This window comes from Anopheles aquasalis, chromosome 2 (assembly GCF_943734665.1).
Source record: "Anopheles aquasalis chromosome 2, idAnoAquaMG_Q_19, whole genome shotgun sequence".
NCBI classification, from domain to species: domain Eukaryota; kingdom Metazoa; phylum Arthropoda; class Insecta; order Diptera; family Culicidae; genus Anopheles; species Anopheles aquasalis.
Genome location: NC_064877.1, coordinates 32,387,501 through 32,397,500, shown reverse-complemented (window position 1 = coordinate 32,397,500; position 10,000 = coordinate 32,387,501). Strand labels below are relative to the sequence as shown.

The 10,000-nt window shown below is 48.5% G+C and overlaps 4 protein-coding genes across 4 annotated transcripts in view; 2 read left to right on the top strand and 2 right to left on the bottom strand.

Moving 5' to 3' along the window:
* The window catches only part of LOC126574502 (gamma-aminobutyric acid receptor-associated protein), a 2,516-nt gene extending 721 nt beyond the window's left edge, over positions 1 to 1,795 (top strand). The window contains exon 3 of the mRNA XM_050234749.1: positions 1,358 to 1,795. Coding sequence (XP_050090706.1) covers positions 1,358 to 1,630 — 273 coding nt within the window. The 3' untranslated portion in view covers positions 1,631 to 1,795. The remainder of the gene's footprint in view (positions 1 to 1,357) is intronic.
* Positions 1,796 to 2,437: 642 nt separating this feature from the next.
* Positions 2,438 to 4,769, bottom strand: LOC126574495 (ribosomal RNA processing protein 1 homolog). The gene is made up of 4 exons (XM_050234736.1): positions 4,544 to 4,769; positions 4,249 to 4,475; positions 3,800 to 4,186; positions 2,438 to 3,661 (listed from the first exon to the last, which is right to left on the bottom strand). Exons 1-4 carry the CDS (start codon positions 4,767 to 4,769, stop codon positions 2,438 to 2,440), a joined length of 2,064 nt encoding a protein of 687 aa, XP_050090693.1.
* A 117-nt stretch (positions 4,770 to 4,886) lies between these two features.
* On the top strand, positions 4,887 to 6,690 carry LOC126569022 (dolichol kinase). The gene is made up of 5 exons (XM_050225803.1): positions 4,887 to 5,001; positions 5,057 to 5,558; positions 5,626 to 6,015; positions 6,093 to 6,369; positions 6,436 to 6,690. The coding sequence occupies exons 1-5, from the start codon at positions 4,970 to 4,972 to the stop codon at positions 6,657 to 6,659; spliced, it is 1,425 nt and encodes a 474-aa protein (XP_050081760.1). The 5' UTR covers positions 4,887 to 4,969; the 3' UTR covers positions 6,660 to 6,690.
* Positions 6,691 to 6,716: 26 nt separating this feature from the next.
* LOC126569016 (lysine-specific demethylase 3A-A) overlaps positions 6,717 to 10,000 on the bottom strand; it is a 4,990-nt gene continuing 1,706 nt past the window's right edge. Inside the window, exons 5-7 of the mRNA XM_050225793.1 lie at positions 9,685 to 10,000; positions 9,475 to 9,605; positions 6,717 to 9,400 (exon numbers count right to left, since the gene is read on the bottom strand). The exon at positions 9,685 to 10,000 is cut by the window's right edge and continues 185 nt beyond it. Of these exons, the coding sequence (XP_050081750.1) occupies positions 6,866 to 9,400; positions 9,475 to 9,605; positions 9,685 to 10,000 (2,982 nt within the window). The 3' untranslated portion in view covers positions 6,717 to 6,865. The remainder of the gene's footprint in view (positions 9,401 to 9,474; positions 9,606 to 9,684) is intronic.

Sequence of the window (10,000 nt, the reverse complement as noted above, 5' to 3'; positions counted from 1 at the left end):
CTGAATTAATGAGGAACCGAATATCACTTTTCAAAGGCGTTCAGTTTTGCATTTCTCATATCATAGGAAATCCTAGCCCGTAATTGGCAGAGGAACGCGCGATCGTTTAGAATTTCCCTCATAATCCAAGGTTATTGCGTCATGGAAACGAGTTCGCGATGGTTTCTTTGTTTTTGCTTTTTTTTGCGCTACGTTCCACTCGCTGCGAGCGAACCAGCCAGCCATGACACCGTCGGATCGGAACTTCGCAGTAGGTTATCCGTTCTCACCTACACGTACTCAGCGAAAATTTCACCAGATACAGCACGTATCGCAAATTACGGACGCGACCATGGTCCATGCATGGTTTTTGGCCTTTCCGGAAGAACCGTGCTCTCCAAGAGCCTTGACAAAGCCACGGCCAGCTGGTGTTTGTCCTTTGGCGATAACCGCTCGATGAAGGGCTCCTCAAACAACATCCGTTGTGGGTGGAGGGATGTGAATCATCCGATCGCACAGCCGTTGTGCCGCAGTGGGCCAGTGGATTTATCGGAATCTTGTTAAAAGGCATTGCGTGACGCAGGGAGGGGACTGGTAGTATATGTGCATCGCGGAGAAGCCAGTCTTCGTCACTGTCGCCTTGTGTTTTTTTCCGCTTGCTTTGGCACAAACCAAGCTGCTGCACACTAGGGAACAACCATCGCACGCACACATCTGTACCAAGGGAAACAACAATAACAATAACACCAATAACAAACAACTTGCAGAGGGAGGGAGAGACGAGATCAGCTGTGTCGCCAAGTGGGTGGTGGGGGTTTAAAGGTTGATTGTTTGAAAATTATATGTTCACCAACTCGGTTGTTGAACTACTCTGAAAATAGATCATTTTTTATTTATAAAAAGAGCCCGATACTGCCCAGTAAATGATACAAGCGAAGCGAAAAGAAGTCAAGCACAATCTCCTCATTGTCAAGGGCATATACATATCGCCAGCTGGTCGCGATTCAGCTGTGGATATCAGCTGAGATGTGCCAATAATGTTGCCAGTACACAACAAACGCTTGCCCAAGTTGATGCAAGAGATCGTTCTTGTACGCGCGCGTCATCCGTCCCCGGGGAGGCCCTCACCAGGCTTATCTATCGACATCGAAATCTTGCAATTCCGCGGTCTCGTCTCTGTGGTTGTAGTACGTAAACAAAACACCTTTGCTCAGGGGAAATGAGGTCACGCTTGATGAGCATCGTTGGAAATACGGCGGAACGGAATCGGGTAGCAGCAGACGAGACTAAATGAGAATGCAAAAATGAGCAGTACGATAATCGAACCGCCCTAATACGCTGCTAATCTCGGCTCTTTCCAATTCCTTCCCACCAACAGGTCATTGTGGAGAAGGCCCCGAAGGCCCGGATTGACGATCTCGACAAGAAAAAGTATCTCGTCCCATCCGATCTGACCGTTGGCCAGTTTTACTTCCTCATCCGCAAGCGAATCCATCTGCGCCCGGAAGACGCACTGTTTTTCTTTGTCAACAACGTGATCCCGCCAACGTCGGCCACCATGGGCTCGCTGTACCACGAGCATCATGAGGAGGACTACTTCCTGTACATTGCCTACTCGGACGAGAACGTATACGGTGGTGGTAGCAACTAGAGTTGAGCTTCATCTGATGGTAATGAAAGGAAAAAGGAGAAGGAGGAGGAAGGAAGCCCATCGGCATGATGGCTACTTGTATGCAGAGAATGAGCGGAAAACACTAAGACTTGTGGTGATATGAAAATTTATCAAAAAAAAAAATATGTAAAATCCGTTACTATACACTTTAGAGTATCTTTTTCAAGTGGTAACTCGCTCCCTCTCTCTGTCTCTCGCTCTCCTCTTTCACTGATTATCAGTCCCCCACCCGCTTTGGATCAGAAGCAGTGGTCCTTTCTCAAGGATCTTGACTTATGGTTCTTCGTTCTTCGCTTTGTCGCATCCGTTTTTGTATCTTGACCACATTTTTATTGCAGCCTTGTTTCTTCCATATTGCTGTGGATTATTATTTGAACTATGGGTAGAGTTACGTTCAACTAGCTGTATTAAAGTGTATTTTATTTAAAGGAAAATAAGAAAAAAAATATGTAGGATTAAAGAAAATAAAAAAGGACAAAAAAACTTCAAACTGTTGTCAGCTTAGTCCTAGCGACTATTTAGAGTCCATTCATGGAAAAGGAAAGAAATAAAAATATGGTGGCAGACAGTTTCCAGTCTTGAATTTAGAATATCGATTACAGTTATCAACTCTTCGGTCATTTAATCTTTCAACACGTTTTCTTTGTCCTAGCTTCAAGTACAGTTCAAGGTTTGACTGTATTTTCATTAAATTGGGTTTTATTGAGGTGAAAAAACACGAAATTCTATTTTACAAAGTACCCTTTGCTTCTCTCCCCACCCATGGTACTGCTTCCCCCTGCTCGCTCACTTGAGGCCGATCTTCTTCTTGTAGAATGGATTGACCGGGCTTGGTATAAGGTTCGGTTTCAGCAGGCTCTTTGTGGGTTTCTTTGCTGAATCGAATGGCATTTGCGGGGAACTTTTGACTTGTTTTACGTGCTCATCCAGTTCCTGTGCTACGTTCTTGTTCAGCGCAATCTTAACACGCTTCCGGGCTGGCGTTACTGGTTCGTGATCATCCTTAGTGGAATCGGTGGCCTGCTGTCCAGTAGGCGGTGTCCTTTTGAGCGAACCCTTCTTCCGCTCATCAGCAACCGGAGTGTGTGAAGTAGAAGAAACGGACGAGAGGTTCATCTTTGAGGCTTTCTTTAGTTTACGCGAAGCAATAAAGTACTCTTCCTCGCCATCTTTCAGTGGTTCCGACCATTCATCAACGGTTTGAAACGGTTGTTTGTTGCCGTTTTTGCTGCCTGCTTTTTTGCCAACATTTGCTTGCTTTACCGCTTGTCCCGCGGTTGATGGTGGTTGAATCTTGCTGGGTGATTTTGCGAGTGACTCGGAAGACATATCGAGTTTCTTTTTCGAGGATAGCTTAGGTGTTTTTTCATCCACGCTACTGCCGCTATTGACTTCCATCTTGCGAGCTATGGTTTCGTTTGTGGTATTCTTTTTCGATTGTTTTAATCGCTCCTTGAGCAGTTTCATCTTTTCCTCCTTTTTACGTTTCAATAGTTCCATTTTTTGCTGCTTTTTCAATTCCGTCGGATTGAGCTTCCGTTTCTTGGACTTTTTCTTCTTCGCAACCACGGTATTCGGTTCAGCCGTATCGTCAGCCTCCTGCTCAGTACCAGCTCCATCCGTTCCGTCCTCTCCGCCAGCGGTCTGCTGTTGCTGTTCGCGTGCCAACTTCTTCTGCAACCGTATTTCGCGCTTTCTCTCTTTCCAGTTTGTGGCCTTCTGGTCACCGTACAGCTCCCGGCGAAACTCTTCCAAATCTTCAACCTGCTCGTCAATGTCCACGCGATAGTTGCGAGGATTAATGCTTGGCATACGCTGAATACCGAGCGGATAAATGCCGTCAGCGAACTTTTTGAACTGCTTCACCAGTAGCGTGGCATTCTTCTTGCCAATGGTCGTAACAAAGGATTTGAAGCGATACTTTTCGAACAGCGAAATGATTTCCTCGCAATCAAACTCAATCTCCGGTATGGTTACACTCACTCGTCCCGCCCGGGGATCGTACACTTTCTGCTTTGTCGCCGAAGATTCATCCCCAGCATCATCATCGCTTCCCTCGCCGTCATCATCCTTTTGCTCGTTCGCCTCTTCACCTTCACCTTCTTCGCCGTCGTCGTTCTCGTACTCGTACTGGACATCAAACTGTACCTTGTCAATATGTCCGTGGATGAAGCCGGTTCGTTTCCACAGTTCAAACTTTTCTTCGAACGCTTGCCCCAGCTGCGACTGTCGGAACAGAGCGTGGAAGATATTGGTCGTGGTCGCCGATCCAACCGATTTGTCCGAGCACTGCATCAGAAAGCGAACGTATGGTTCGACCAGCTGTGTAACGATACCCTTGGGAACGTCACCGTCGCTCACTTTGGCCACCTCTTCCAGCAGCAAATCGTTGAAATGATTCGTGAGACCGAACGGAGATACCTCACTGTCCAGTATGGTGGTCTCGATCGTCTTCACGAACAGTGCGACGTGTTCCGTTTGCCAGCCGGTTTCGTGCAGCAAAAAGAGCATCTGGCGTGTCACACGACGCACAAGCTGTAAACGATCAGGAGATTGGGTTAGTGAGGGCAAAGATACGTGAGGGATCTTCCAGTTACCATCATGAACTTGTCCGTACGCCAGCGATCGATACCGAACCATTCGATGCCCATGGTCACGATAAAGGCTTTGAAAAACTGTAACGCTACAGGAACGTCGTGTTGAAAGCAGCGTACCAGCGCACCAAGCGACTCGGCCAGCTCTTCCTGCACCAGCGGTTTATCCGACATCCACATGCAGTAGAACAGACCCTTCCAGAGGCGCAAAAAGTCCGCATCGCTGAATACTGCAATAACGAGGAATGATAGAGCATGTTGTAGACGGGGTCGGGAGCCCGTGGCATAAGATCCTTACCGAAGGTACTTTGGCTGCGTGTAGTGAGCCAAGTTTCCAGATTCTTCAGCACCTTCCGCCGCAACTTAGCATCGTTACCGGCCAGTGCACGGGCGAACTTGATTTCCTGCGAGATGATGTGTGTTTTGGCCGGTGTTTCACCCGTCTCCCCACAGCCGAATGTGTCGTCCATGGCGCTGTTCGTCTCCTCCACCGTAGCCGGAGTGTTTTGTTCTTTAATCACCATGATTTTCGGCGCACGCACTTTCAGAAACTCGTTCCGGGTAGCCAGCAAAAAGCGTGGAAAAAGCGTGCGAGGCCCGGTTTGACAGCGCTGTCACAGCAGGCTCTGACGTTGTAGACACACGACACACCACGGTCGAGTGGGTTCGTCGTTCGCCGCGATCTCGTTATCTAAATTAAATCATGTAACTTCCTCCGGCCAGAATGCCGACGAAAGGTGGCTCCTACATAAAACGGTAAATTCGAGGCAAATCCTTTGTCCTTACGCCAACTAACTGTCGTCCTTTGTAGGCCCGGAGTAAGCGATGGTTGGTGGCTTTGTGCGCTGCTACCAGCGTGTTATGGGGGCACGATTTGGCGCAGTTATCAACATCACCAGCACCATCCACATTTACCGCAGGATTACAAGCGCAGCGTAATTGTGACCTGTGGTCTGTTGCTACACTCGCTAGCAATCTATGGGCAGCTCGGTGGACGCCTCAACGGTCGCCATAAAGTCCTGCTGCAGCTTACGTTTTCGGCGCTCCTTGCGCTCTTGTTCCACACGTGCCTGGCGGAAAATGTGGTGTTCTGTGTCGTTAGCGCTGTACTACCGATCGTTCTGTACGATCGGTTGTATTTTACGATATTACGAGCGGTTCCAAAGGGCTTCACATACGGTGAAGCATTCGTCGTTTGCCAAGGATTGGTATCGTTCGCATACAGCGCTTTGCTGCAGCTGCCTCGCGTTCTGTTACACTCGGACATTGGTGACCAGCTGACGGATATGTCCACAATTTATCTTATCCTGCAGGTATGGCACCGTGGAGTGGATATAGCCTGCCCTAGACAAACGATTGATGCTCTCGCTCATTTTTCAGATCGGCCTAGTGGGCATTGGCCTGCTGCTTTTCCTCACGTACTCATTGCGCGTACTTAGATATTCTATTCCGTTCTGGATTTCCTTAGCCCTAACGACGCTCGGTGTGGCATTGTGCCCGATTGGTAAGCAACCGGCCATCACTCGCCTGGTGCTGTTCCTGGTCGGCGATGTGGAAACTATGGTAACGACCGTGGTCTACCTTGGGCTGCTGGTTGTCACCGTTTCCTTCGTCATGTGGCACTTCAACAAAGGACGACAATCGACCACAGCAACCCGAAAGGTTTTCCACGTGCTGATCGTGTTGGTGTACGCACCCGGGCTTTGGTACCAGTGCAAGATGCTCTATCTTGCCAGTGGCCTCATGCTTGCGGTGTTTATCGTGCTCGAGGTAATGCTTTACACTTTGCTATCTACCTGAGTTCGTTTGCCATGACTGACCATTCCACGATCGCTTCTCAATTATAGATGGCCCGGCTTATACAGCTTGAACCGGTTGCACCGATACTGAACACCGCAGTGCGGTTGTTTATCGACGAGAAAGATGCTGGCGCAGTGGCACTTACACCGCTATACTTGCTCATTGGCTGCACGCTACCACTTTGGCTCTATCCATCTCCTTGTGATCTTACCAACTCTGCCGGACTGCAGATGCTGCTACTTTCGGCCGGTATCCTATCGATCGGTATCGGTGATACGGCTGCTAGTGTCGTGGGTTATTATTTTGGCAGACACAAATGGAACGGTAAGCAGGTTGCAGCCCAATTTATAAGCAGAGAAGCTCATTCCATTTCGTATCCCTTCGTTTCAGCCTCTACCAACAAATCAGTGGAAGGAACGTTAGCCTCGGTGATACTACAATCGTTGGCTGTGTACGGGATGTATCATCTGGGATTGATACATCTTTCTGTTAGTAGAGCAGCTTACGCCGGAATTGCCATCATAGTCAACGCACTCGTCGAATCGCGTACCGATCAGATCGATAATCTGGTTCTACCGCTGGTTACCTACGCCATATTGGTTTGCTCAACATGATCCTAAATAAAAAAGGTTGTTCGTTTGTTTAGCCAGACTTTTATTTTCATTATTTTTTAAGGTTTTGTTTAAATTCATTTATTTATCTTTTGCACTATCATAAGTTTCACTATTCGTAATCTAGATATCTTTTGTTATTCCCTTAATCGAATTTTTATTGTACACGAACGACCGACAATGTTTCAAGGCATCTGTCCCTATCGGTATTACGAGTCACAGTTCTCGATACGTTGACCGTTTGCCATTTGTATCATCGGATTAGCGATACTTGAAATCGCGTCCTTTACGGTGTGGTAGATAATGTTTTTGATCTGTAGCTTATCCTCGTGGTTTGAGTGCGTCTTGCTGAGGTGTCGAAACTCGTTCGTTAATTTCACGCAGTAGGCAATGTTCTCGGGCGAAACAAAGTCTTCCGCCACCTTGACACAGTTGTGCAGGTTACGGACCTGGTGCGGTGCGCCGGCCGGTATGAAAATGGCATCGCCCGCACACTGCACGATCGAGTATCCTTCCACGTTGTACTCCTGTAGCAACCTCCGGCGCATGTTCTGATCGAGGTACCATTTCTGATCATGTATTGGATCATGGTTTGGCTTTACGGTGTTGCCACGCTCTTGATCGATCGTTCTAAGCAGCGAACGGATCTTGTCCGCATCCTGAGCATGATAAATGTGCCACAACGCACCCGGTAGCTCCCGTCGCTGCTTCAATCTGCGCATGGTCGGTGCATCGCAAGCGTCCGCATCGAGCGATTTGAGAATTTTGTTATTGTACCCGTCTCGTCGTACATCGGATGGCACTCCGACGTACACCATCACGTTCACGGCATCCGATATGTCCAGGTGCAAATTTGTGGTACCTTTGTTGGGGTGCAGGGCCGATCCGTACGCACTGTACATCTTTGGACCGAGATCAGGTCGCACAAAGAAGCTGCACAGTCGGCTGGCCAGATTTAAGCGCCCTTCACGCCTCGTGTACTCTGCCAGTGGGAGAGATTTCATGAGGTCGTAAAATCTGGTCGGCATCATTTCGGCAAAATCGTCACCCGGTGGCCAATCCTTCAGTTTCAGCATCATCGGTCGCTGGCGCTCGTCAATGAGACGGTCGCCAATGCGTTCGAAACCTTCCCAAAACACGCGCATCTCGTGACCCCGGACAATCTTCCCATTCAGGCAGTTAATGAGATCATTCAGCTGACTCCCGAAATCGCGGCCGAACGATTGCGGCTTCCAGAGTTCCATGTTCATCGCGCGCGAAACCGACGACACCATCACTGGTTGGCCGCGTTCCCACTGTTCGTGGAACGTCCGGTAGTTGTTACCATCCAGTGGATCCAGCAAACGTAACAGCTTCCCATTACAAAGCCACTCGTGCGATACGTTCGGGTACAGCTTTTTCGATACAGCCAGCGTCATCTTCCGTTCGGCTTTGCTGCGGAACTGGTTCTTGCTCTCCTTCATACGAACATTGTACTCAAGAATCAGCCGTTCATTCGACGGATTATCGTACTGCTGCTGGCCGCTCAGGAACACGAAATCGTTTAAAAAATCCGAAAGAAATTGGTGCAACCGCTCTCGCTGAATAGCCACAATCTCCACAAAGTCGCCTAAATGGGAGACGGAATTTCCTATTTCTTCCCTCGCCGTCGTCATGTGTTTTTCGATGGTGTTGAATATGTTGATACTTTGGTCGAACTTTACCATCTGTTTCACGATCATGGCGAACGTTTTGGAGTCCATCGGTGGCGAAGCTTTGAAGCGTCCTTCCTCGCTGTATGGCAACACGAGCGGCTTCACCAATTCGGCAGCACGAGCGGAGTTTGCCTTGCCTGAAGACGCCTTATCGTGATTGTCTTCCGGTCGAACTTCAGGCTTAACACCCGGCGATTGATTCTGCTCAATTACTGGCTGCTCAGTTGATGTTGATTCCGATGGTTCCATTTTATCTTCGTCGGTGGCACTAGTGCCATCATTGGCACTTGAAATGAGATCGCTGTTAGCGGCACGCGCACTGTCGACGCTTTCGCAGCTGGTGGTATTATCGTGTTCTTCTTCTTCTGGAACATTCAACTTCATCGCTGTATCACCCGCTTTTACTAAATCCTCTTCAACCTCAGCCGCACAATTGTCCTTCGTAGTTTCGCCCGCTGAAGAAGGCAATTTGTAGAGACTTTCGTCAAAATGATCACCGTCGGTTCGAATCTCTTGTTGAAAACCATCAAAGCTATATCCTTGCTTCTCTCGTCGTGGTGAGACCGCACCAGCCTGTTCCGTTCGGATCGCTGCTGCTGGCGGGTTTGTACGCAATTGCCTTGCAAACACGATGCTACAATCAATCGCTTTTCCGTCTTTCTCATCTTTCTGTAAGTTGGCCACTGTTACTGGGTTTATCTCTTTGACAGTGACCGATACCAGATTTGGAACATCGGTGGTCCCGGCGCCACCCATTTCTCTACCAATGGGATAAATGGGCATGGGATAAATGAATTGAAACTTGTCCTTAATCTTCCGGAAGCGTGCCTCCTGACTCAACGGGCACTCACAGTTGAGCGGAATCTCGAGCAAAGCACAGATACCGTGCATTTGGTGAACCAACTTGTACAAGCAGTTGCCCGGGATGATTTGTGTTAGCAGCAGAAGCGACTGGAGGTGCGGTTCCTTTGTAACGGTACACAGCAACCAACCGTTAGCATCCTTATCTTTGGTCGTTGATTCTATCGTTCGAATACCATTTTTGCGACACTGCAAAGCAAGTTCAAGAAGAGTTAGAAATTGAATTGTGAGACGAACGACATTGGGACCACGTAGTGTCTTACCTTGTAACAGTCCAGACATACCACGAATCCACATGAACTGCACACCCAATGATGGTTGAAGAGTGTCGTCTGACACACATCGCACATCTCTCGCACCCCCCGAACGGCCTGTTTCCAAGCAACGGTCTTATCTGCAACCAAAGCAAGCATAAAAAAGCATCAGCATCAATCGTTATTTTTTATCACATCAACCGGGTCTTGACTACGCACCTTCCGCCATGTGCTCAAAGTAGGCTTCCTTTTCTTGGTAGAAAAGCTCGCAAAACTTATATCCCACCTGCCCGAGCAAAAACTTGGCCTTCTCAGTAGACAGATCTACGGGAACCTGCTTCAGATTGGCGCTCCACAGACTAATGTCAGCTTCTCCCGGGTCCTGCCGGGGATTTGCAAACCCGAATGTCTCCACCTTTCCTTTTTCATTGTACTTGAGTTTGCGGAACGCTATGAAGCGACAGAAAATATTGATGGAATTTCGCGTACGGCAAGTGCGCGATCGGCCACACTCGCGACAACGGGGCAACCGAGA

Bases quoted from the DNA above. Each gene is read 5' to 3' on its own strand.
- LOC126574495 (XM_050234736.1), bottom strand. From the start codon at position 4,769: ATGGTGATTAAAGAACAAAACACTCCGGCTACGGTGGAGGAGACGAAC. The intron at 4,476-4,543 runs GTAAGGATCTTA...TCGTTATTGCAG, and splicing joins ACGCAGCCAAAGTACCTTCG to TATTCAGCGATGCGGACTTT. The intron at 4,187-4,248 runs GTAACTGGAAGA...GATCGTTTACAG, and splicing joins GTACGGACAAGTTCATGATG to CTTGTGCGTCGTGTGACACG.
- LOC126569022 (XM_050225803.1), top strand. From the start codon at position 4,970: ATGCCGACGAAAGGTGGCTCCTACATAAAACG. The intron at 5,002-5,056 runs GTAAATTCGAGG...CGTCCTTTGTAG, and splicing joins GGTGGCTCCTACATAAAACG to GCCCGGAGTAAGCGATGGTT. The intron at 5,559-5,625 runs GTATGGCACCGT...CTCATTTTTCAG, and splicing joins CAATTTATCTTATCCTGCAG to ATCGGCCTAGTGGGCATTGG.